This window comes from Orcinus orca, chromosome 16 (genome assembly GCF_937001465.1).
Source record: "Orcinus orca chromosome 16, mOrcOrc1.1, whole genome shotgun sequence".
Taxonomy (NCBI): Eukaryota; Metazoa; Chordata; class Mammalia; order Artiodactyla; family Delphinidae; genus Orcinus; species Orcinus orca.
This window is the reverse complement of record NC_064574.1, coordinates 18,350,952-18,378,698: the sequence shown is the minus strand read 5'-3', so window position 1 is coordinate 18,378,698 and position 27,747 is coordinate 18,350,952. Positions and strand designations below refer to the sequence as shown.

At 45.4% G+C, this 27,747-nt stretch overlaps 1 protein-coding gene across 12 annotated transcripts in view; it reads right to left on the bottom strand.

Annotated features, from left to right (window-relative positions):
* The window catches only part of PTPRT (protein tyrosine phosphatase receptor type T), a 1,087,126-nt gene that overhangs the window by 280,500 nt on the left and 778,879 nt on the right, over window positions 1–27,747 (bottom strand). For all 12 annotated transcript variants that reach the window (XM_049698694.1, XM_049698695.1, XM_012534093.3 and 9 more), the window contains exons 10-11: window positions 6,887–7,088; window positions 5,446–5,548 (exon numbers count right to left, since the gene is read on the bottom strand). In XM_049698694.1, coding sequence (XP_049554651.1) covers window positions 5,446–5,548; window positions 6,887–7,088 — 305 coding nt within the window. The remainder of the gene's footprint in view (window positions 1–5,445; window positions 5,549–6,886; window positions 7,089–27,747) is intronic.

Genomic DNA, 27,747 nt, shown 5'->3' with positions numbered 1-27,747 from the left:
AGCAGGAAAGTTAACTTGATCCAATCTGTGCTTCCAAAACACCAGTCCAGCAGCTTGGTGGGGGAGGGATTGAAGAAAGAGGAACTTATGACAGGCAGACCAGAAAGCCGTCCTGGCAGGTCAGGAGAGCGGGGTGGAGAGTGGCAGAGGGAGAAGAAAGAGACAATCCCAAAGCTCCCAGGGGCTGATGGGATGGGAAGGAGAGAGCAGGGGCTGGGGTGGGGAAGGCATCTTCAAGGAAGCCCGCTGGGGATCCAGAGGAGGGTCTGCTACAGAATCTGGGGCTCTGCCCTGGACTTCCCTTCAGGGACTGCATCATGGGTGGTTAATTCACGGCCGAGTTCCTTTCTTATGAAGGTTACTACAGTTACATCAGCACGACAGGTGGGGTGTGGGGGAAGAAGCCTTGGCGTGTGCCGAGCTGAATATTAGATTCCAGTCACTATTTGATTGATCTTTTAAGCAATTCTGGGATTCTGTCACTTAAAAACCAATAAATCTTTGAAGGCCTGGGGAAAGCAATGCAAAAGCAATACATCTCCATTGTGGAGTATTAGAAAAGGAGGCCACACTGCCAAGGTGGTTTGGCTGGAGGGATGAGGGTGCAGGACCCCGCATGGCCATCTTCCCTCCCCGCCTCCTCGCCTCCCTGTATGCTCAGTCCTACCAGTCAGAGTCAGAGCCACAGGGCTTCAGAGGGGCAGCAAGCAGTACAGCAGGGCTGGAGTTCGGCTCAACCAGGGTCAGAGCATTACTGGCAGAAGGAGGAAGAACAGCCTGTGTGGGTGTGGCCTGGAGGCTGAGGCTCAGCTGTGAGTCTGTTGGAGAACAGGAAGACTCTCCACTCAGAGTTATGCCGGGCCTCACAAGTTACTGGCTGCGCCCACGCAACCAGAATTGTCTTGTCTACCCGTCGTTCCCTAGGTGGAAGAGATTCACTCCACAGCATCCCACCAGAAGGTCACCCGGGCATCATGTGACATCCCAGGCACGAGGAACTCAGAACAGTGAACTCGGAGGCAGGAAGCTAGGTCCGTGGACTGGCTCTACGTGTAATGAGCTCTGTGACCTTGGGCCAATCACTTAACATCTTAGATTTCAGCTTCTCCTCTAAAATGGAGATGGTGTTTCCTGTGCAGCTTAGCCACTGGGTGAGTGACGGTCAGATGCTACAATGGAATGAAGGAACTATCAACTATAAAACACGATTCCGGGCATCCCTGACCCAGTGCATCTAGGGAGCTCTCAGTGTCCTGTGGTCACAGAGTGAGTTTGCTGTTTTCTCAAGGCTCGTGCTTCCCCTGCCTGCAGGGCTCCACACTGGTCCACTTGCCTGGGTTGTGCCCAGCTCTCCAGCCCATCTACTCTTCCTCTCAGTCAATACAGTCACTGTCTGTACTGGCTTCATGTTATCTTGTTTTGCCGGTTTCGTTATTCTGTTTCCTTAATGGCTTAACGGTCCCCTCCCTGCCCCGTTCACATGTACACTTACTGGATGAAGCCTCAGCACGACAGGTGTGTGTCTCTCTTGCCTCCTGCTGTATCCTCATTGCTTACCTCAGTTCCTGCTCAGTAAATATTTGTTGAATGACTTAATGGTCAGCTGCCTCCCATGGGGCACTCCAGTGCCCAGAGTTCAAGGTGACAAAGGGTTAAAGTAACTGAAGTCTACTGCGATATTCCACTGCTGTCACTGCGGTCGTCCCGGAAGCCTTGCTGGCTGGCACTGATGAGTCTCTTCCCTTCCTGGCAAATGCCCAAGCAACTGTCTGAAAATAACTCCAGAAACTCAGTGTCTACCCACCCTCAGTGATCTAGAGCCTTGAGAAGAAAAGCAGGCAGACTCTTCCAGACACCAGGCATTGCCCCTTTGAGCAGTGACATTTATTTTAAATTTGTTTCCGATGGAAATGTCACCAAAATACATCACATGTGACTTTCTCCTAGGGAGGTGGCGTGGCTAGAGAGATGTGAGTGTTGGCTTAGGGGCGACTGAACGGGGTTTAAATTCTGCCTGCACCACTTGCTCTTTTCATGGCTTGGGTCAATGCACTTAGCTTCCATGTATCTCAGTTTCCATATCTGCACAATGGTGAGGCTATTACGGCGATGCTGTGACGTTGCAAACCATTTACATGTAGTGACAGGCACTCGGCCGGCGCGTGCTCATCAAATGGAAGCTAGTTGGCTCTTTTAACTTGAAGACGTGGGACCCAATGGTACATTTTTTAGGGTGAACCAGGAACAACAAATGAATACCCGTGGCTGTGAGGGGCAGCAGGGGCTACGGCATGTGGACCTCCTTGTTTCTTGAGTCCCTGTGTCGGTTTTGTAGAGTTGTCCTGTTTTTTCACTCCCTGCCAACTGTCATTTCTCCCCGCTACTGGGGCATTTCCATTCCCACCTACTAATTTACTGTGGTCTTAGGATGCACGAGCTCATTAAACAGATGTGCAAACTAAGTCTGTAGGCTCAGAAGGAAAATGTAAGGGGCTTCTCTCTGTGGAGGCTAGAAAAGCTTTCCCAAGAACATTGGTTTGGGATGTTTGCTGGTCTCTGGAGTCAGGCAGGCCTGGGTACGAGTCCTGGCTTCAACACTTACAGACTCCGTGACCTTGAACTTCAGTTTCCTCATTTCCAACAGGGAGATAATAGTACTACTCATAGGTTAGTAGAGATTAAATTCTTGGATCATAGGAGTTGCCCAATAAAACATGGCGACAATTACTCCCATCTGTGTTCAGCTGGCTTTGAGGAGTTTTCAGAGGTTCACAGACATATAATCTGATTCATCCTGAGGATGGGTCCCTGATCCTCTGTACAAAAATTAACTTTATTCCTATCACTAGGAAGGACACAGATTACTTCTTTCTCAGGACAACTAGAAAAGACATTTTTCTGAATCTGTGCCAGAAAGAAGTTAGGGGCTCTTAAGGAAAAAACAAAGCACCTCCTTCCCCACCCTGAAATCAGGGTCTTTGGAAATTTGAACAGGAAGGAAGTGGGCAACACTGTGACCCTATAGAGAGGTGGATTTGCAAAAACCATTTTGCACAGAGCTTCCTAAGTTCCACAGAGAAGAAGCCAAGCTAACAAAGGAACTAACTCTCTGACAGCCTGCGCTGCTTTGGCTCACACGTACATCCCATTAAGCTTTGGTGAAATATCGCCAGTGTCTTCTTTCCAGATAAGGAAAACTGAGGTTCAGAGAGATTAAGTATCTTGCCCAAGGTCACACAGCAGCATTAGGTCAGCATTTGAACCCAGGTTCACTGCCACCGAACTCACATCCTTTTCATTGCCCCACACAGCAGCCAGAAGACTGTGGGAAGCTGGGCTGGATCCACCGCCACCGGGGTGCCAGCTGACCAGGTTCTCTTGCTGACAGTTTTGTAGCCTTGTAGCAATGAAAGGTGACACTTGGGTCTACCACAGAAAGGGCCTGGGTTTTAGGGCAGATCTGGCCTCTGACCCTGGGTCAGCTGCTAACTTGTACAATACTGGGCTTCTCTTTTCTGGGCCAGACTCTTGCCATCTGGGAAGCTTTCTGAGACTCTGAAACATGCCCAATGCTGCTGTATGACAGAGGTAAGAGCTGTGAAGGGGAGGTGAGACACGGGTGGCCAAGATGGAACGTGTGATTGGGCACCTGGAGGACGTGCGTCCAAGCTCAGCCTTCCTACTCCCTGTCTGTGTGCCCTGGCGCATTTCTCCTCTTCATCTGAAAAGGAGGATAACGTATCTCAGTGTACAGAGGGAAGTAAATGACAATGCGGCCTAAGAGTAACAGGAAGAAACACAGTAACTCAACAGCTCCTTGTTTGATGTCAGAGCCACCATCCGCTCTGGCTCATCACAGGTAGGACAGTCCTGGAACAACCTACGTGTGGAATGTAAGGCAAACGGTCTTAGTTCAGGTGCCCACAACCTCTATCCACACCTGTTTGAAGGCCTGAAGACCCACCTTACTTAGGATAGAACACTTTCCGAAGTCTAGAGAATAGATGGCAACTTCCAAACCGGCAGGGGATTCTACGTGCTCCAGTGCCTGTAATTCCTGGGTAGAGTTGGACCCAGGTTGGCAAACAGGCAACTAGAGCATCTCGATAGCCTCCTTCCCGGCTGGTCTCCCAGCCTACAGTATCATAAAAGAGACAACGCATGTGGCTATTCAGTGGCTCCCCAGGGCCCCTCAAACAAGGCTGAGCTTCTCAAACACGGCCCTTGTTCCCACCCCACCACTCCTGCCTTCACCTTTATGCTAAGGCAAATTTAACGATTCCTGGTTGCTCCCCACGATGACAAGCTTCCTCTTTCCTCCATGCCTTTGTTCACGCTGGACCCTGTTACCACTCTGGTGAAATCTTAGACAACATTTAAGATATAGCTCAGTGTCACCTCCTCTGGGACTTCTCTCCTGTGAGCTCGTGTAATGGCCTACGCGCATCTCCACAAGCATGCCCTGTAGTGCAGTTATGTTTTCACATTTCTGTCTCCCTAACTAGAGTTTGACTTTCTTTAGAGCATGGGTTATACACAGCTAGTTCACTAGCCTGTCCCAAACACTTAAACAGTACCTGGCACGGAGTGAGTGCTCAAGAAACGTTTATCGAATGAATGAATAAGTGAATCGTTTTCATCCCCCGTACGCCGCTCCGTTCCTGGCATATAAAATACTCCATGCATGCTCGTTGAACTGAACTGAGCTAATCTGAAAGCTGTTCTACCCAACACTCTTGCTTGGCTTTCAGGGTCTGTAGTCCCTTGAGCTCTGAGCAAAAGCCAGCAGTCAACATCGGAGCTGCTGCCCTTGTACATAGTGTAGCTTATTTAAAAGAGATGACCACCTTCCTGACAGCTGTGAGCCCATGGACCTCCATGGGATCAGCTTAGCTACTGAGATGCTTTCACTGCCTGGGCTGTAGGTACACTCCTGGACTCCAGCAGCCTCTTGTTAAAATCAGCAGTATGACTCTGAATTCAAGTCCCCTGTGGAACACCAAGGCCGTAAACTGGACCAGCCCTGAGGTCGTGTCCCACTCATAACCTCTGAGCAGGTTGTTTTTAGCATTCAGTGAATCTGTCTACTTGTCTGTTAATGGCAGTTGGACACGTAAAGGTGATCTTGCCAGGATGCTGTGTTTCTGGGCCTCCAAACGGACTAAATACATTTACCATAGGTGTGTTCCAGAAAGTTCTCTCCCAGCCCTCCTCAGGTCCCCATCAGCACATTCTCGCTAAACCAGTCCCAGTGGCCCACAGTCGGGAGACAGGGCTCCTGGCTCAGTAGCCCCTCTGAACAGGGCTTGGGGCTGCGGACCCTCTTCCTCCAGGAAGCCTTGCTCCTGGCCAGCCTATGGGCATTGCCAGTGACATCATTCAGCTGGAGGCGTGCACGGTGCAGAGAAGGAAAATGGCAAACGCCAGGTTAAGCACCCTCCTCACCTGACAGGGGCTCCCCGAGACTGAGCGGGCTTCAGCATCACTGTGATGGTCGTGTCTGTTTCATTCAGTGGGGTGTCTGTGTCATATTCAGGCATCGATGGAGCTGGACAGAGAACAGAGAGAAGGGAGCTTAGCAAAGGTCCCAAACCCCTCTCATCACCTCCCTCGAGACACTCAGGATGCCTAGAAGGCAGGTGTTTGGGGAAGGGTAGGATGAGAGTCACATGGCATCCCAGGCTTTCAGCAAAGGAGGCCCTGACTTCCAACCTGCCCGTAGGTTCCTTCAAGGTACAGAAGAGTCTGGAGAAGGGCAGCAATGATGTGGCTGGTAACCCTCATGAATCAGGAAGTTCCACACCAAATAAACAGAAGAATGCAGGAGATATAAGTACTTAAAGATGTGACTGCAAATGTGAACGTCAACCCTAAACGTATTTAAAATGCAAATGCAAATTACAGCAGTGATGAACTAGTCCCTCATCTTTTTTTTCTTCCTGAGGTCCTCCCTTCTGATGGAAGTGTAACTAAATCTAATCCCTTGGGAAGGTAATTTAGCCATTTGTATTAAGAGCTATTAAACCCACATCGGTTTTAATTCAGTATCTCAATCTCTGGAATTTAATCCTAAAGTCATAATCCGAGCCAAGGAATTAAACTTTATTCTGTAACATGTTTATTGAAGCGTTATTTTATAAAAAACACGGAAGCACCCAATATATACAACCACAGGGGAATGTTTAATTAAATTACGTCCGTCCACTTGACAGAACATTACAATGAAAACAATGTAGCAACATGGAAGATGCTTATGGTTTAAGGATAAGTGGAAACATTAAGCTACAAAAAACACGGTGGGTCTGTATCTATGCAAAATGTGGATGCAGACGAGAACTGCACGCGTATTCTGAAAAAATGTAAATTGTAAAAACGGGGTCTGAGATAATTCTGCTTTGATGCTGTCTGGCGGGGGAGGCCACCCTACTGGTGATGGCAGGTGACATCCTGGACTGCTATGGCTCTGTAACAGTCATTCACTCATTTGTTTGTTCATTCATTCATCAGACGTTTCACGAGAACCTGTGCTGTGCCCTGCACTGTCAAAAGGAATACTCTTGAAAATCAATCACATTTTTACAAACCAATCTGTGTGGGGAAAATGTACTATTTAAGGCAACTGTGTGCTAGATAAATTATTTGGTGAATCACTCAGCATTCCCTCCGGTCTAGTCTAATTGATATATTTTTTTACACTTTAGGAAGTTCATGGATTAGGATTTCTTCATGAGATTACAGCACTGACACACAAGGGACTGCATTGTCCTTGCTGCTCCAAAGTCACATGGTGACGGTTGGCTCTGCCCTTTTTCACTCCCAGGAATATTAGGAATGGAAAAAACCACCACCACCACCTTTCTTCCTTTCCCCTTCCTAGGACAGATACCTGAAATTTTGGTGGCGATCCTGGTGGTAACAGGGGGCCCAAAGCCCTTTGCTGTGCTGGCCTTGATGGTGAAGGAGTAGGTGGTCCCGGGGTACAGACCCACAAAGAGGTGGTGGGTTTCATTCCGAAGCTTGAACACTTTGCCCCTCTGGCTGGAGAGGTCGGCACTCGGGTCCAATGAGCCCACGGCCTTGTAGTTGATCTGTACAAGGAGTCGGCAAACAAACATATCAGTGCCTCACCCAGGAAGCTGGGTGGAGTCCATACGGAGGAACATCAGGGGAGGAAAGCAGAAGGCGTGTGAGCTTGGTCAGCACTTCTGCTGTTAGCATCCACCTTACAGATGATCCCAGCCGCCCAATGCTCTGGAGCAGCGCTATCCAATAGAAGTAAACTTTAAGCCACATACGTAATTTTCAATTTTCTAATAGTCACATTAAAGGAAAAAAAGTAAGATCATAAAGTAAAATTAATTTTAGTAATACATTTTGTGAAACCCAGTAGATGTAAAATGTTATCATTTCAACCTGCAATCAACATAAAAATTAATGAAATATTTTATATTCTTTTATTCATATTAGGTCTTAGAAATCAAGTATATATTTTACCATATGGTGCATCTCCATTTGGACTAGCCACATTTCAAAAGCGCAGGGACCCCGTGTGGCTACTGGCCATCACATTGGACAATGTGGCCATAGAGCAGTGTCCAAGTGTAGCATCCTGATAAGAATGATCTGGAAGCCTAGTTAAAAATGCAGCTTACGGGCTTCTCTGGTGGCGCAGTGGTTGAGAGTCCGCCTGCCAATGCAGGGGACGCGGGTTCGTGCCCCGGTCTGGGAAGATCCCACGTGCCGCGGAGCGGCTGGGCCCGTGAGCCATGGCCGCTGAGCCTGCGCGTCCGGAGCCTGTGCTCCGCAACGGGAGAGGCCACAACAGTGGGAGGCCCGTGTACTGCAAAAAAAAAAAAAAAAAAAAAAACCCCCTGCAGCTCATGCACCCCCTACTGCACATGGCGCTCTCTGGCGCTTTCTTGTGCATTATCTAGTTTTTCTTCCCTAAAACCTTGCGTACGTCAGAGTATTTATTCTCATTTTAATGTGGGAGAAACTGAGGCTCAACTGGCAACAATTTGTATTAAACCAGCGCTTTTCAAAATATCTCTGGTGAAGACCCAGTTGTCTCCCAGTCCACTGCAGACCCATAATGATCCGAAGACCACATCACACGTGACTCATCATGTGTGTTTGGCAACAACCAAACTGTTCTACATTATGTGCAAGGAGACGTGTCCACTGACCACACATACGGGCGTCACAGCAACGTCAAGGCCCTCAAAAGTTTCTAGATGCTCACTTTCAACTTTGCACTTATCCTGCTGTGAATGTAACAAAACAGCTGGCATCCCTGGCACTGGTCCCCAAGGATCACACTCTGAGAAGCACATTTCTAAATTACACAGTTGTTGAAAAGGCAAACTCAGGTTTTTTTTTTGTTTATCTAGTTTGTTCTATTAAAAGTGTTTTATTAGAGTATAATATATATACAGAAAATTATACAGCTCAATGAATTTTTACTAACTGGACAGGACCATCTAACCACACCCAATCAAGAGACACAACATTACCAGACCCGAGATTTTCCCCTCATGCCCCCTTCCAATCCTTTCCCTCCTCCCCCCAGCACGGATACCCTCTACCTTGATTTCTAACAGCATAGACGAGCTCTGCCTGGCTTTGAACTTTATCTAAATGGAATCATACAGAGTGTACTCTTTAGCGTCAGCTTCTTTCTCTCAACGTCCTGTGTGAGATTCATGCGGCTGTCACATGCAGCCACCTAGCAGGCATTGTCACGGTTATTCAGTGTCCTATCACTGACCCAAGACTAAACCCAGATCTGTTGGGTTTCATTCATTCACTCATTTGCTCCTCTACAACCATTCCCCGCATACTCCTGTACTATTCCAGGACCTGCACTGTGTGCTCCCATGCCCTAGCAAATGAATGCAATGAACACAAGCTAGGCCCTGTCCTCAAGGTCTTCTGTTCCAGAACGAGGTAAGTCAACTACACAGACACCTCACATCACTTTGTCTTTTGTCAGGAATGTCCCATGCTTGTCAGGAAGGCCAAACCCAGGCAGAAAAGGTAATATACCAACTTTACTTCACAAATAAGCAGTTGGCTGTTTCTGGCTAGGGCACCAAATGTTCTGGAGAAAGCAGTAACCTCTCTCCTCTATGAAGCAGGAGCAGTGCAGTGTAGCAACTGATGTCACATGTCGAGGACAGAGGCCAGACTTTGTCTGAAGCGCAGTGAGCCCAGGAGGAGAAATGTACAGAACTGAAGGAATTGGCCATTGTGCTAGCAGAGCTGGCAGGGGCGCCCATCTAGCAGATCCCTGGGGGGGCCTGGTCACCCTGCCTACTCCAGCCCGTCTCAAAGGCAAGCACTGCAAACACCTGCCTCTCTTTGTCTGAGGGCTTTTCCCCTGGGTACGCACAGGAAGTGCTGGTTAATTCACACCCCCGGAGACTGGATTAATGGGAGTTGATAAATACATTCCACGGTTCCTCTTGTGATACCCCCGCAGCATCCCTGGGATTTCCCCGAGGGATACCACTCCACTTGCCTTCATAGGTAGTTGACTGGAAAACACACCCATCGTTGGCTACTTTCTTTCCCTTCCCCACTCCCTGGTATTTCCCACACTTCATAATCTGCTCGTGCTCAAATCCTTGCCTCAGGCTCTGCTTCTGAGAAATGCCAAACTAAGGCGAAGTGCTCAGGGAGGTATCTCAGGGGAGAACTGAACTAATACCTGGGGGTGATACAGAGTCTAGGAGCACTCTAGATTCTAGGCAGAGGGAGCTAACCAGGCAAAGACCTGGGGTGGGGAAAGGCTTGGGAGGACCAAGCAGAGTCCCGTGTTGACTGGATAGTGGTGAACAAACAGGAGAGCTGTGTGCAGCTGGATTCCAGCTTTCCCCAGCAGCAGAAGGCGGCAGATGTTTGGAGAGCTCTGCCTGTGTCTGCTAACCCAGGCCACCAGGGGAGAAGACGTACTAGAGCATCCTTTGCAAATTCTGCCCCCGTCCCCTGCCTGGGCTGATGACAACTACATTGATATACAGACAATGGGTGGTAAAATTCATGCCTTATTTACTAGCCAATTCCTTTTCTGTGCTCCAAATTCAATCCAGAAGCGACTCAATTTCCACCTAGCTGTCAATATAATATACTGTGCTCCCCTGCTCTCCTAACCTTTCCTGCTATTACAGGATCCTCACTTACTTGTAATGAAACACTATGAATAAATCAATGTATGTTAATATAGCATGTCTTCAATTTTTTATGAAGGGCTTCACCAAATCTAATTCCCACTGCTTTGTCAGAAACAGTCTTTGAAAAATTTAACTTTCAAGTTTTACGAAGTTAGTGCGGGATCGGGCTGGGGGTGGGGGGGAAAGAAGGAAGGTGAGAAAAATGGAATGGGATGGAGCTGGGACCGTAAAATGCATCCTGCAATGTGACTCTTCACTTGGAAGTGGAGAGAGAGGAAGATTTGTTAGAATAGCAAACATAAAGTAAGGAGGTAGTAGGGGAAAGAGTGCTGAGCTGCACAACAGCCCTGGGCTCCAGGGATGGCGCTCTGGCTGCAATGAAGTGCTCAGGGCCACCCCAGTCTCTCCTGGTCGCTCTCAGTGGGATCCCCAGCCACAAGCCAGAGTGAGCCCTTCATAACAAGAATCCAGTCACCCCCTGGAATCAAAAGGGCAATGGTTTCCCATAGCTTTCGGAATTAGGACCACATTCTTACCCTGTGTTTCTCCATCACCTCACTGCATGAGCTGGCCTCTCCTGCCCTTCTATCTTTTTTAAAAAAAATTATTCATTATTTATTTATTTTGGCTGCGCCAGGTCTTAGTTGTGGCATGCGGACTCTTAGTTGCAGTGTGCATGTGGGATCTAGTTCCCTGACCAGGGATGGAACCCAGGCCCCCTGCATTGGGAGCGTGGAGGCTTATCCACTGGACCACCAGGGAAGTCCCCTCCTGCCCTTCTATCTTGCATTCCAGGCCTTATTTCAGTGTCTGAAAAGAGCCATGGTCCCTTTTGCCACAGGGCTTTTGCACCAGCTGTTCTGCCAGCTCAGACACTTTTTTCCTTCCCTTCACCTCGTTAATGACTCCCCACTACTTTTATACTGAACCATGAAATTATTTCATTGATGAGTCCCTTTTCCATCAGCCCAGAAGTCGAAAAAGTAAAGCCTGAAAGCCAGATTTGGTTCATCGTCTCTTTTTGTAAATAAAATCTGACCAGAACACAACCTCACCATTATTTCTGTACTGTCTGTGATAACTGCTGACACACTACAAAGGCAGAATTAGGTAGTTGTAACTCCACAGAGTCTAACATATTTACTCTCTGACCCTGTATAGAAAGAGTCTGCTGAGCCCTGGACTAGACTTTAAGCTCTAAGAGAGCAAAGATCTTATGTGGTTTTTGCTCCGCATTTTTCCCCTTGGATAAATGAATGAATGATCAAACCAGGTTATGCGGCTTGAGCAATTTGCTTAACCTCCTAGAGTCTTGGGCTCTTGAAGGGTAAAATACTCCTTTTAATTCCAGTTTCTGTCTTGATTTATATTGCAGAATGACCTGCAGCTTCTTTACTCCTGGAAGGCAGCCCCTTTGTTCAGAAGTAAGGCCCCAGGGGGGAGTCCATGAGTGACTTTAGCCTGTGCATCAAGGCGCCAGCTGCCATGGACCAGGGAACATCTTGGGAAGAACAGGCAGCCCTTCCACCGTGGGCTGACGAGGAGGGGGCAAGACAGGTGGGGAGAACATAAAACAATTTCCCTCAAAGAGCCCATCAGGAAGGGCCTGCTTGCGTATTGAACGTGCTTAGATTGAGCCAGGCTGTGCTCCAGGCACTGGGCCAGGTACAGGGTTAGACCACAGAGGTTCCACGTTCAAAGAGAGCAGTTGACAAGTTTCTGGGCCTGAGGATGAGATGGTGGATGGTGGTTAAGGGAAGATATGAGAGAAAGTAGAGCTGAGGGAAGTGGCCAGGACTCAGAAGCAGGTTGTTAGAAGATGCAGTCATGAAAAAAACACCATTTTGGAGCACTTACTCTGTGCCAGGCACTGTGAAGAGGGACTCACATAAAATTCATCTCATTTAATCCTTAAAAAAAAATGGTGTGGATTCTTTATGGTTATTCCCATTCCTCAGCTGAGGAAACTGAGGCCAAGAGAGGTGACATGGTCCAAGTGCGAGCCAGGGTGAGGACAGCTCTGCGTGCAATCAGGCAGCTTGCTGGAAGGACAGATGGTGACCCGCCATTCACGAAGTGTTCTCTGATGCCTCAGTTTTACCACAGTGGGTACCACGATGCAGCAAGAACCTGGATACGTCTATTTGGAAACACAGGGATGCCCTGGAAGGACCTGATTGCTATTCACAGAGCTCATGCCCTAACAGATGACCCCTATTGAGGAAACCCACAATGGCATCGACTGTCAGTGTTGATAGCATAAACTGGGTCAAGACCTGCCCACCTACAGCTTGACGCTCCAGAAGCACCCTCTATGGCTTAGCATCCTCTCCTCTTGCTACTATGCATGTGGTGTCTTCATCCTAAACCTTTTGGGGAAGGGAGGGTTCAGTACCCTATGTTATCCATTCCATCTGCTCCTGACTTTCTCCAAATGGTTTCCAGTCCATTTTCTGGAAGTCTCAAGATAGCAGAGTTTTAACAAGGCTACAGGTAAAATAGATAGACTTGGTCAGTTCAATGGATAAAGGTTAATTTTTTTAAAACTCAGAACAACTGGTTAAAATCTTTTGTCCCTCTTTTTTTACCTATTGTAAAAGTGTTTACAGGCATGGTCTCTTCCATCTTCTTGACTTCCAAGGCAAATGTATAAAAGGAGACCAGTTCAAGGTAATCTCCTCTTGTTAGAAGTGTAGTGTTGATGCTTTGGTTCGCTGACAATTTAAAGATAAAATGCGAACATGTTTCCTTCTGAAGAACAGTGTGAACGCACAGATGGCCGCAATGTACATGCCAGTGACTTCTTGGCCATTGGACCCTTGTATTTCCTAGAGAGCTGAGGAGTAGAGTAAGAGCAGAAAAATGATTATGACCAACACACATATTGCTGTTCCTGGGTTTCTAACACTGCTGAACCAGTGAGGGAGTGCAGGGACTTGCCACTTCTGTACACAGACAACTACTGCTTTTGCTTCCATTGTGACTGAATCATTCTCTCCATCAACAGATGTTCACCAAGAACCAATTCTGTGCTGGACTCTGTTCTGAGCTCTTGAGAAACACTGGTGAAGAAGACCCAGTTCCTGACTTTGGGGACCAACAGAGGCATTGGTAGATCTTGCAGGTAACCAAAGCCTTTGGGAACACAGATCTGGGAGTAACTGCTTCTGCCATAGAGAGTGAGGACAGCATCCCAGAGAAGCTGCAAGAGCATTGGTCTAGGCTAGTGGTCCTCAGCCTGGATTCCAAAGCACATGCCCTGAAGACCTTTCAAAAAGTACCAATGCCTGCACCCACTCCACACTAATTGAATCGAACGTTTTGGCTACAAAGACCTGGACATCAGTACATTTTTAAAGTTCTCCAGGAGATTTGATTGGGCAGCCAGGGCTGAGAATGCTGGATCTGAGCCCTAAAGCATGAAGGCGATTGAGCAGAAGAACTATGATATACGGCACATGCCAAGGAAAAGTATCCTAGAACAGCATGCTGGAAGGAACTGGAAACTCACCACTGGCATATCACAGTGATAGTTGCTGAAGGTAGGATTCACTACTGAATGCTAAAGTGGGTGGGTTAAATGAAGGAGAAATGGAATATTTGCATAACCTTATCTCTCCCCAAATGTAATAAGACCACAAGTTCTTTGATAACCCTCCGCCCAGAAGGTGGAGCCTAATTTCTCTCTCCTTGAGTGTGGGCTGGAGCTAGTGACTTACGATGGAAAAGGGAAAAATGTAGCTTTAACGCGAAGAGATCTGGCAGACAAGGGCTTAACCAAAGGATCAAGGTCAACGTTGCTAATGACAAGTCAGTCACGTTGAGATCAAGGGCTCTCTGGTATGTGATGGGAAGCATGCATACCATCTGTGGTCTTCTTCCCCAGAACCTCCGTCCACCCATGAGATAATATCAGACTAGCTCAGACTGAGAAATGGTCATCACTCTTAAAAAATGTCAGAGTCATAAAGACAAGAAAAGCCCGAGACTTCCCTGGTGGCACAGTGGTTGAGAGTCCGCCTGCCGATGCAGGGGACACGGGTTCGTGCCCCGGTCCGGGAGGATCCCACATGCCGCGGAGCGGCTGGGCCCGTGAGCCATGGCCACTGAGCCTGCGCGTCCAGAGCCTATGCTCTGTAACGGGAGAGGCCACAACAGTGAGAGGCCCGCGTACTGCAAAAAAAAGAAAAGAAAAGAAAAGCCCGAGAAACTGTCATAGATTCGAGGAAAATAAGGAGACACAACACCTCAATGGTATGTGGGAACCTAGAAGGAGAAAAAAACACCTAGGGAAAAGCTTGGGAAATCTGGGGGAAAAAAAAAAGGTCTGGAGTTCAGTCAATAGTAATGCACAGATGTGAAGTCTCAGTTTTTGTTTTCAATTAATTAATTTATTTATTTTTGGCTGCGTTGGGTCTTCGTTGCTGAGCGAGGGCTTTCTCTAGTTGCGGCGAGCGGGGGCTACTCTTCGTTGCAGTGCGTGGGCTTCTCATTGCGGTGGCTTCTCTTGTTGCGGAGCACGGGCTCTAGGCGCACGGGCTTCAGTAGTTGTGGTGCGCAGGCTCAGTAGTTGTGGCTTGTGGGCTCTAGAGCGCAGGCTCAGTAGTTGTGGCGCACGGGCTTAGTTGCTCTGCAGCACGTGGGATCCTCCCGGACCAGGGCTTGAACCCATGTCCCTTGCATTGACAGGCGGATTCCTAACCACTGTGCCACCAGGGACGCCCCTGTGAAGTCTCAGTTTTGATAAACATACCATGGTTAGGGAAGATGTTAACGTTTGAGGAAGTTGTGTGAAGGGTACGGAATTCCCTGTACTATTTTTGCAACATTTTTGGGGGTAAATTTAGAATTATTTCAAAATAAGATGTTTAAGAAACCACAACAAAATGTGGCATGCTGGGTTTTGGTACCTGTGAGGTCTCTTTGGCTGTAGAATAGAATCTACAACAAATATTCAGTGAGCTCTGGACCTGGCCCTGTGCTAAGAACTGGAGAGCCTTCAGAAACTTACAGTCCAGTGCAGGAGATGGGCATGACCACAGGAATGAGTCATAAAGGCACGTGTAGATTACTGCTTTGAAGGAAGGGAAAATGGTTCTTGGGAGCATCTAATAGAGAAGGCTTCTGGGGTCCAGTAGTCTTCACCATAGAGTGTGAAGGTGTTAGCCAGATGAAGGGGGTGGGAGAGGGGATGGGGGGAAGTGATGGGAGTCAGAGAGTGAAGGAAGAGGAGGCCAGAGAGATGCCCTTGGGCAGGATGGCTACTGACCTATGAGTGCTTTTGTGCAAATAAGAAAAAGGCATTTCTCTAGGCAGATGCTGACCCCCAACCCCCATTCCCAACCCCCTGTATTTCAATGAGCTGAAAGTACCATTGTGAGAAGGAAAAAATATGCCTTTCTTTTTTTTTTTTTTGCGGTACGCGGGCCTCTCACTGTTGTGGCCTCTCCCGTTGCAGAGCACAGGCTCCGGACGCGCAGGCTCAGAGGCCATGGCTCAGGGGCCCAGCTGCTCCGCGGCATGTGGGATCTTCCCGGACCAGGGCGCGAACCCGTGTCCCCTGCATCGACAGGCAGACTCTCAACCACTGTGCCACCAGGGAAACCCAATATGCCTTTCTTAATGCCTAGTCATAGCCCTCCTGACAGATACAGGAGGTAGCTTAGTGGGTTTCATCCCCTTGGTGGTATAGTGTACAACCCATGCAACGGTTTGTGACAGTCCTGCATTGAGGTCAGGTCATGGAAGTCTTTACGTGAATGTTCAAATGCTTGGATTTTATCTTGAGGGCAGTATAGAGTCATTAAATGGGAGGGATATAGCATCATACCTGTATTTAAGAATAGTGCTACTAAAATTGTGGTCTATAGACAAAATACCATCAGTATCGCCCAGGACCCTACAGGGAGCTTGTTCTAGTCTTGTGTGGACTCCCTTGGTCGCCAGGATTAAAAGATGTTTGCCCAACTTGGCTTTTGCTGATTTCCAATCAATATCCTGTTTTCCACTTTCAGATGGTTTCCTGGTGGCTCTGGGATCAAACACTAGGAGAAAGCAAGCTCCGAATACAACTGGTCCAGGGTCATTAGTATTCACCACCCAGCAACCAAAACTGAAAAGTTGGCCAGTAGGTGATAATAACAAGAATTAACATGTATTGAGTGCTTTCCATGCACGCCCCACTCTCCTCCTTAAATCACCACCCTGCCCCTCAGATCCCAGGCAGACTTCAGGTGGTGTCTTTCTGTCAATACATGATCCCCCTACTAGCATCTCAGCCCCTCCAAGCCTCACCACTGGACTACTTCTCCGTTTCCTCCTCTCCCCTCCTCTCCCCCACAGGGGAGGGATATTCTGACAGTTCACTCTTTCAACCTGCTCTGAATTTCAAAGATGCTGTCAGATTCCCATAACGGGGCCACCTTCAACTCTGATGGCTCTAAGCTTTTTCTTCCTAAACTGTCATAATGCAGCTTAATAATATGAAGCTTAAACCTCCTTTCAGCTTTTAATCTCGTGCTGCGGTGTCCTGGGTGCTATGATTTTATTATTTTCATAGAAGTCTTTTTGCTTAATGAGTCTGTCTAGTGATATTCCCAATTGCTTGTACTCTGCATTGCAATATTTCTCAGGTTTCTAAGTATAAGCTGCTTGCCTTCCAACTTCACACTCAGCTGACCGCTGTTCTGCTGAGTTTAACCTGGTTAAGTTGCTAAGTTGCATGACCAATTCCTCTCCGGTTGGCTCTGGGCATGGAGATGAGAGAGAAGTTGAATAATCCCTTGACCCTGCTCCCTGGAACCCTGCCGCCCCACCCATGGCCTTTCTGGCAGAGATAGCTGGGGGAAATCCTTCAATGAGGGCAAGGCCTGGATGCTAATTATTCGTTGTTATAACTGCCAACACCCAGCTTGGCACAGAGTAGAAGTCAATGAGGTTCGCAAATAAATGAGGATTAATAACGAAAATGTAATAAACTCAGAATGTGGTACAGCTGGGTTTGAAATGAAGTCCTTCTGATGCCAAAGTCCAGCATTTTCCACCCAGAGCTGCCACTTTGCCCTTAGCCCTCTGGGCATGTACGTGACCAGTTGCCAGGGGGACCACTGGCTGTGGGTATCGGCAACCGTCAGGCTCTAGGGCTCTGCAGTGGGTCTGTCTGGGCCTGCCTCCCCACAGAGGGACTGACTCAATTCAATTATGTATTGAATCATGAACGAGGCCTCAGTTGCTGAAGCTCTTGTCCTCTGGGGTCTGAGTTTCCACCTCTGTATAAGTAGAAAGGCCCTTCAGTGCTTTCCTATTTTTGGTGCTTTATAAAAATGGCCACATATCCTGGACAGCCCTCCCACCAAGGGGTAGAACTTATGTCTCCCTCTTGAGTCTAAGAGAACTTGTGACTGCTCTGACCAACAGAGTGTGGAGGAAATGGTGCTGTGTGGCTTCTGAGACTGGATCATAAAAGGCAATGCAGGGCTTCCCTGGTGGCGCAGTGGTTAAGAATCCGCCTGCCAATGCATGGGACACGGGTTCGAGCCCTGGTCTGGGAAGATCCCACATGCCACGGAGCAACTAAGCCCGTGCGCCACAACTACTGAGCCTGCGAGCCACAACTACTGAGCCCGTGTGCCACAACTACTGAAGCCCTCGCACATAGAGCCCGTGCTCTGCAACAAGAGAAGCCACCACAACAAAAAGTCCGCGCACTGCAGCCGAGAGTTGCCCCTGCTCGTTGCAACTAGAGAAAGCCCCCGGGCAGCAATGAAGACCCAATGCAGACAAAAATAAAGAAAGAAATGTATTAAAAAAAAAAAAAAGGCTATGCAGCTTCTGACCTGTTCACAGGGGTTGCTCAAGTCTACAGCATCTAAACTGCTGTGTAAGTTTAAGCCTGTGGGATGGCCATGCTGTGAGGAAGCACAGGGCACATGAAGAGGCCCAGCTGAACCAAGTCTGAGTTCTACTGTCCAGGCACCAGACTGCTAAGTGAGCGAGCCTCCAGACGCTTCCAGTTCTCAGCTGACCAGTCACTCCCGGCCCTTTGAGTCTTCTTGGCTGAGCCCCTAGATGTCATGGGGCTGAAACAGGCCAGGCTTTTTCAAATTCCTGACCCACAGAACCTGTGAGCATTGTAAGGTTGTTGTTTGATGCCACTAAATTTGGGGGTGGTTTGTTGCACAACAATAGTAAGTAGAACATCATTTGTCCATTAGACTGGAGAGTTTCTTGAGAGCACGGATACCATTTTATTCACTTTTGTAGCCCCAAAAGGAAACATAGTATATGCTCAATAAATACATGCTACCTTCTTAACCAAGTGATCAAAGTTAACAACTCTAGTAATGAGAACTATGGACATCAGGTGCCTCCCGATAAGAGGCTCTGGAGGAAGTGATATCCTTTATGTGGTAGTTTTGCCAAAAACGCATAACCTGAATTAAAGAACAGTCTACACAATGATGGACCAGTACTCTTCAAAAGTGCCAAGGTCACAAAAGGCAAAGATTGAGGGGCTGTCCCAGACTAGGGGGAAACGAAGGCATAATAATAATAATTGCAATCAATGTAGGATCCTGGATTGGAAATAGGACATCAGTGGGAAAACAAAGTTAAACTTAAATAAGGTCTGTAGATTACAGTATTCACATATTGTAGTTTAAAATATTCATCGGTGTTAATTTCCTCGTTTCATACATTTCACTGTGGCCATGTGTGATGCTAACACTGTGGGAACTGTACTAATTTTGCAATTTTTCTGTAAGTCTAAAAGTATTTTAAAATTAAATATTTTAGAAAAGAAAGAACAAAAATAAACGTTTGCTAAGTCACATTGATTGGCTAGTCTGGAATCATGGAACCACAGGTCAGAAGTCAAAGGCTCAACCCTCTGCTTCTCACTTCCTTGTAGAAATTCATTGCAATAACAATATGAGTTAATACTTATTGCCATTCAACTCTGCCAGGAGCCATGCCAAGCGCTGTCCATGAATGACTCATTTAATCACCACAAGTTTCTGAGTCTGGTACCATTATTCTCCCCATTTTACAGATGAGGAAACGGAGGCACGGGGAGAATAAGTAATTTTGCAGGGTTCTCACAGGTAGTAAGTGGCAGGGCCAGACCTGGAACTCAGGCAGTGGGAATCTAGAGTCCACCTGCTTAACTAACCTCAGTGCTCTGACGAGTGCCTCAGTGCCATGATGAGTGGCCAGTCTTGCTTCCAGGGTCTGGGAGACCAGAAACTGCTGGGGGAAACCTGTTTGGCAAAAGGTCAGCTGGAGTGAGAGGACACACCTGGAGTTTGGAAGGACACGGAGAGCTCCTGGTTAGAGAGCTGGGGACAGGGATGCCAAAGTTAAGGAGAGCTAGGGTGGAAGTAAATTTGGAGATTGGAGGGAGACCAGTGGGCTTCTACCTGACTGAATTTTCCACACCCCCCAGAGCCTTCCTCCTTCCAGCTTGGAACTTCTGGCCTCCTTGTCAGAAGGTGAAGGCAGGGGGCAGATTTGCACAGCCTTTCCTTGGAGAAATCCATTGATCACATAATCACACATTCTGGGTCAGCAGGGGGCTGAGGGCTGAAGTTTCACTCCATCACATTTTTCCTTCATTCAGGATTTTTCTCATGAAATTAAAATAGAATTGACTTTTCTCTCCCACCTCCCCTAAATTAGGCATTAGGAAAGGGGGAAAAAAGGGTGGACATACTGGAGGTCTGAGCATCAGTTCTATCTAGCAAAACAGCATTTGTAAGATGTATCATTAGCCCCTATTATTATGGGAAGGCTTTGTGAAAGTCTATTTTTTTTTTTTTTGGTTGTATCTCCTCCTCCCCACAAGAGATGAAAGCTTTTGTTTTTCTTCCTTTTTCATTAAAATGATCTTTTATTCTAACACTCTTTTCTGTTGGTCTCAGGTGAGAAGCTCCTCTTCTAATCTTGCAAATGTGGTATTTCCCCAGAAGCAGACACACAGCAGGTGACATTGCTATTTATGGAACTGTCATTTCTGGTGAGATAGGTCATTAGGAACCTCCTATTCTATGGTGACCCTAGGCTCTCAGCTGGGTCTAGAATAGAAACTTACAGCCAGAGGGAGTTTTTCCATTTACAAACAGTCAGGAGAAACCAAGGCTCAGAGAGGTTAAGAGGCACATCTAAGGTCACACAGCAGGTAGATCTTCTTGAGAAGGCAGCTGTGGGATTACGAAACAGCTTGGGAGGGAACCAGAAAACCTAGGTGCAAATCCTGATGCTTCCTCTTAACAGACGGTTGTCTGGAGCAGTACTGCCCACTAGAAATAGAATGTGAGCCACATCTGTAATTTTATATTTCCTAAGAAATAATTTATATTTCTTTAAAATTAAAAAATATTTTAAAGAAATAGGTGATATTTATTTTAATAATATATTTCACTTAAACTAAGGTATCCACAATGTTATTATTTCAACATATAATCAACACACCGTTATTAATGAGATATTTTACATTCTGTTTTCCTACTGGTTGAAATCTGTGTGTACTTTACACTTCCTGCACATCTTGATTCTGATTAGCCACAGATCAAGGGCTTAACAGTCAAGAGTGACTAGCAAAATTTTCCCCATGAAATTTTAATTCTACAGGTATGTTGTCTAGCTGTATATGGACTCTACACATACCTGCATAACTGTTTTGGTACTTTACGTATAGCGTGAAATGCATATGAAGAGGAAGATTTTTTTCACCACCCCTACCCCAAGAACAATTTTTCACCTCTTGGGGGCAATAGCACCCTTGTTAAGAATGCATGGTCTAGAACAAGTAGTAACAGCACTGAACTTTGGGTTCCTATGAGGACTGGTGAGTGGACAAAACGAGGCAGGTTTTGTGGGAACGCATCTGGTAGCACCGAGTGTGGCATGGATGCTAAGAACCACGTTGAACTGGTGCTTCCAACACACTGTTCCCTCCCACGTGGGGGGTGGAGCCCAGGAGTTAGGCTCCTCCCCAGCCTGCAGGCAGCTCCAGGCTGCTTGCTATCTGCCCAGGTCCTCTCTCCTGCCTCAGGGGATTCCACCAAGCTGCCACATAAGAGACTGGGATGCTGTCCTTCAGCCTGGCCACAGCCCAGCCAATGGCAGCAGGAACTTGTGGACCACAGCTTCAACGCCTCCCCTCCCCTACTGGACACAGAATTGATGCCGAAGGGCCACACGACACCCGTGAGGGGCAGCCCAGGTCTCCTGACGCCTCGACCAGGCTTCTCTTCCCTCCTTTGGATGCTCACTGGCAGGGGGTGGTACCCAGGCTTACTATCTCTGCAGAGACACACGTCACATGTCCCAACCCCACCCACCCCACCCCTGCAGTCTACCCCAGAACTGAGAGGTTGCTAAGTGTGGGCTAAGGTGGTTTCTCCCCTTTTAAAAAGCCCATGCCCTCTGCAGATGAAGATACAGATCCGATGTCCCAGCTCCCCAGAGACTCTGGCACCTTCTTCCCTTCCCAGCCTGATCCTTTTTGTGGCCAGTAGGATCCATCTCTGCACCTGTGGCTCCCAAGGAGTTCTAACTTGTCAATGATAACCATCTCTACCCAGTTCTTCCTTGTGTCCCACCTGAGTGACACATGCCCTGGAGGCAATGCTAGGGGTCATTGGGGAATCATCTAGAATGCCTTTGGAGACAGGGACCTCAGTCCCTCCTAGTCACTCTGCTCTCCCTCTGATTCCATCGACTCTACATGGCACATGTGAGCGGGGCTTACTGCAAAGACAATGACTTGGTGTCCTCAGCTGGGGATGGAGAGTAAAACCTACGTGGTGGACATCTGACTGCCTGGTCTTCCAGAGCTGTGCCTCATTAGCCATCCACTGTAGGGAGATGCCAAGCTGCAGGCTGGAAGGGAAATTGGCTTTGGGATTCTGCCTTTCTTTTCTTGCCTCATAGTAAAGTGTACTTCACGAATTCTTGTGTTTCTTTATAGATATAACCCTTCCCCTACCTTTCACTTGAGAGGAGGTTAGGGATGGAAAGAAATTGTTTTGAATCTTATCAGTAAAGTCTCAAGGAGAACAAAAAGAAAAACTCTGAATTCTGGAAGACTTAACAGTGTGGACATGATCTTGGGTGCATAGGGCTGGTTTACAGCTGTGATGTTTAGCAGCTGGTGACTTCTAACAAGACTCAGTTACATCACCAAGAGGAAAGGCTCATTGTGAATCTGAAATGTGTCCATGTATATAAGACCCCTTGGAAACGCCTAGAACTTTGTAGGATATCATCAAATGGTCCAGTTAGACCTGAATTTACAACATTAGAGAGGGTCTTTGAAGGTATTATAGTTAAACCAAAGATTCACTCAACTTGAGTTAACAATTATGTATTGAGCTCATCCACCAGAGGACAGACAGCAGAAGCAAGAAGGACTACAATCCTGAAGCCTGTGGAACAAAAACCACATTCACAGAAAGATAGACAAGATGAAAAGGCAGAGGGCTATGTACCACATGAAGGAACAAGATAAAACCCCAGAAAACAACTAAATGAAGTGGAGATAGGCAACCTTCCAGAAAAAGAATTCAGAATAATGATAGTGAAGATGATCCAGAACCTCAGAAAAACAATGGAGGCAAAGATCAAGAAGACGCAAGAAATGTTTAACAAAGACCTAGAACAGTTAAAGAACAAACAAACAGAGATGAACAATACAATAACTGAAATGAAAACTACACTAGAAGGAATCAATAGCAGAATAACTGAGGCAGAAGAACGGATAAGTGACCTGGAAGACAGAATGGCGGGATTCACTGCTGCAGAACAGAATAAAGAAAAAACAATGAAAAGAAATGAAGACAGCCTAAGAGACCTCTGGGACAACATTAAACGCAACAACATTCACATTATAGGGGTCCCAGAAGGAGAAGAGAGAGAGAAAGGACCAGAGAAAATATTTGAAGAGATTATAGTTGAAAACTTCCCTAACATGGGAAAGGAAATTGCCACTTAAGTCCAGGAAGCACAGCGAGTCCCATACAGGATAAACCCAAGGAGAAACACGCCAAGACACATAGTAATCAAACTGGCAAAAATTAAAGACAAATAAAAATTATTGAGAGCAGCAAGAGAAAAACAACAAATAACATACAGGGGAACTCCCATAAGGTTAACAGCTGATTTCTCAGCAGAAACTCTACAAGCCAGAAGCGAGTGACATGATATACTTAAAGTGATGAAAGGGAAGAAACTACAACCAAGATTACTCTACTCGGCAAGGATCTCGTTCAGATTCAATGGAGAAATCAAAAGCTTTACAGACAAGCAAAACCTAAGAGAATTCAGCACCACCAAACCAGCTCTACAACAAATGCTAAAGGAACTTCTCTAAGTGGGAAACACAAGAGAAGAAAAGGACCTACAAAAACAAACCCAAAACAATTAAGAAAATGGTCACAGGAACATACCTATCGATAATTACCTTAAATGTGAATGGATTAAATGCTCCAACCAAAAGACACAGGCTTGCTCAATGGATACAAAAACAAGATCCATATATATGCTGTCTACAAGAGACCAACTTCAGACCTAGGGTCACATACAGACTGAAAGTGAGGGGATGGAAAAAGATATTCCATGCAAATGGAAATCAAAAGAAAGCTGGAGTAGCAATACTCATATCAGATAAAATAGACTTTAAAATAAAGAATGTTACAAGAGACAAGGAAGAACACTACATAACGATCAAGGGATTAATCCAAGAAGAAGATATAACAATTATAAATATATATGCACCCAACATAGGAGCACCTCAATACATAAGGCAACTGCTAACAGCTAAAAAAGAGGAAATTGACAGTAACACAATAATAGTGGGGGACTTTAACACCTCACTTACACCAATGGACAGATCATCCAAAATGAAAATAAATAAGGAAACAGAAGCTTTGAATGATACAATAGACCAGATAGATTTAATTGATATTTATAGGACATTCCATCCAAAAACAGCAGATTTCACTTGCTTCTCAAGTGCGCACAGAACATTCTGCAGGATAGATCACATTTTGGGCCACAAATCAAGCCTCAGTAAATTTAAGAAAATTGAAATCATATCAAGCATCTTTTCTGACCACAACGCGATGAGATTAGAAATGAACTACAAGAAAAAAAAATGTAAAAAACACAAACACATGGAGGCTAAACAATACGTTACTAAATAACTAAGAGATCGCTGAAGAAATCAAAGAGGAAATCAAAAAAAACCTAGAGACAAATGACAATGAAAACACGACAATCCAAAACCTATGGGATGCAGGAAAAGCAGGAAGAGGAAAGTTGATAGCTATACAAGCCTAGCTCAACAAACAAGAAAAATCTCAAGTAAACAATCTAACCTTACACCTAAAGGAACTAAAGAAACGAGAACAAACAAAACCCAAAGTTAGCAGAAGGAAGGAAATCATGAAGATCAGAGCAGAAATAAATGAAATAGAAACAAAGAAAACAATAGCAAAGATCAATAAAACTAAAACCTGGTTCTTCGAGAAGATAAACAAAATAGATAACACATTATCCAGACTCATCAAGAAAAAGAGGGAGAGGACTCAAATCAATAAAATTAGAAATGAAAGAGGAGAAGTTACAACAGACACCGCAGAAATACAATGCATCCTAAGAGACTACTACAAGCAACTCTATGCCAATAAATTGGACAACCTGGAAGAAATGAACAAATTCTTAGAAACGTATAATCTTCCAAGACTGAACCATGAAGAAATAGAAAATATGAACAGACCAATCACTAGTAATGAATTGAAACTGTGATTAAAAATCTTCCAACAAACAAAAGTCCAGGACCAGAGAGCTTCACAGGTGAATGCTACCAAACATTTACAGAAGAGCTAACACCCATCCTTCCCAAACTCTTCCAAAAAATTGCAGAGGAAGGAACACTCCCTAACTCATTCTATGAGGCCACCATCACCCGGACACCAAAACTAGACAAAGATACTACAAAAAAAGAAAATTACAGACCAATATCACTCATGAATATAGATGCAAAAATCCTCAACAAAATACCAGCAAACAGAATCCAACAAGACATTAAAAGGTTGATACACCATGATCAAGTGGGATTTATCCCAGGAATGCAAGGATTCTTCAATATACGTAGATCAATCAATGTGATACACCATATTAACAAATTGAAGAATAAAAACCATATGATCATCTCAATAGATGCAGAAAAAGCTTTCGACAAAATTCAACACGAATTTATGATAAAAACTCTCCAGAAAGTGGGCACAGAGGGAACCTACCTCAACATAACAAAGGCCATATACGACAAACCCACAGCAAACATCATTCTCAATGGTGAAAAACTGAAAGCATTTCCTCTTAGATCAGGAACAAGACAAGGATGTCCACTCTCACCACTATTATTCAACATAGTTTTGGAAGTCCTAGCCACGGCAATCAGAGGAGAAAAAGAAATAAAAGGAATACAAATTGGAAAAGAAGAAGTAAAACTGTCTCTGTTTGCAGACGACATGATACTATACATAGAGAATCCTAAAAATGCTACCAGAAAACTACTAGAGCTAATCAATGAATTTGGTAAAGCTGCAGGATACAAAATTAATGCACAGAAATCTCTTGCATTCCTATACACTAATGATGAAAAACCTGAAAGAGAAATTAGAAAACACTCCCATTTACCATTGCAACAAAAAGAATAAAATACCTAGGTATAAACCTACCTAGGGAGAGAAAATACCTGTATGCAGAAAACTATAAAACACTGATGAAAGAAATTAAAGATGATACCAACAGATGGAGAGATATACCATGTTCTTGGATTGGAAGAATCAATATTGTGAAAATGACTCTACTACCCAAAGCAATCTACAGATTCAATGCAATCCCTATCAAACTACCAATGGCATTTTTTATGGAACTAGAACAAAAAATCTTAAAATTTGTATGGAGACACAAAAGACCCCGAATAGCCAAAGCAGTCTTGAGAAAGAAAAACGGAGCTCGAGGAATCAGACTCCCTGACTTCAGACTATACTACAAAGCTACAGTAATCAAGACAATATGGTACTGGCAGAAAAACAGAAACATAGATCAATGGAACAAGATAGAAAGCCCAGAGATAAACCCACATACCTACGGTCAACTAATCTATGACAAAGGAGGCAAGGATATACAATGGAGAAAAGACAGTCTCTTCAATAAGTGGTGCTGGGAAAACTGAACAGCTACATGTAAAAGAATGAAATTAGAACACTCCCTAATACCATACACAAAAAGAAACTCCAAATGGGTTCGAGACCTAAATGTAAGACCGGACACTATAAAATTCTTAGAGGAAAACATAGGAAGAACACTCTTTGACATAGATCACAGCAAGGTCTGTTTTGATCCACCTCCTAGAGTAATGGAAATAAAAACAAAAATAAACAAATGGGACCTAATGAAACTTCAAAGCTTTTGCACAGCAAAGGAAACCATAAACAAGACGAAAAGACAACCCTCAGAATGGGAGAAAATATTTGCAAACGAATCAATGGACAAAGGATTAATCTCCAAAATATATAAACAGCTCATGCAGCTCAATATTAAAGAAACAAACAACCCAATCCAAAAATGGGCAGAAGACCTTAATAGACATTTCTCCAAAGAAGACATACAGATGGCCAAGAAGCACATGAAAAGCTGCTCAACATCACTAATTATTAGAGAAATGCAAATCTACAATGAAGTATCACTTCACACCAGTTAGAATGGGCCTCCTCAGAAAGTCTACAAACAACAAATGCTGGAGAGGGTGTGGAGAAAATGGAACCCTCTTGCACTCTTGGTGGGAATGTAGATTGATACAGCCACTATGGAGAACAGTATGGAGGGTCCTTAAAAAACTAAAAATAGAATTACCATATGACCCAGCAATCCCACTACTGGGCATATACCCAGAGAAAACCATAATTCAAAAAGACACATGCACCCCAATGTTCATTGCAGCACTATTTACAATAGTCAGGTCATGGAAGCAGCCTAAATGCCCATAGACAGACGAATGGATAAAGAAGATGTGGCACATATATACAATGCAATATTACTCGGCCATAAAAAGGAACAAAATTGAGTCATTTGTTGAGACGTGGATGCATCTAGAGACTGTCATACAGAATGAAGTAAATCAGAAAGAGAAAAACAAATACCATATATTAACGCATGTATGTGGAACCTAGAAAAATGGTACAGATGAACCGGTTTACAGGGCAGAAGTTGAGACACAGATGTAGAGAACAAATGTTTGGATACCAAGGGGGGAAAGCGGCGGGGGGTGGTGGTGGTGGTGTGCTGAATTGGGCGATTGGGATTGACACGTATACAGTGATGTGTATAAAATTGATGACTAATAAGAACTGCTGTACAAAAAAATAAATTAAATAAAATTCAAAAATTCAAAATATCCCTTAGATTTGTATATATATAATTTTAAATATATAAAACTTAGAAAATCCAATTTGTAAATATGTACTTTTAGAGTTTTCTGATCTATAAGAAGTGTGTATATATTTGTCTG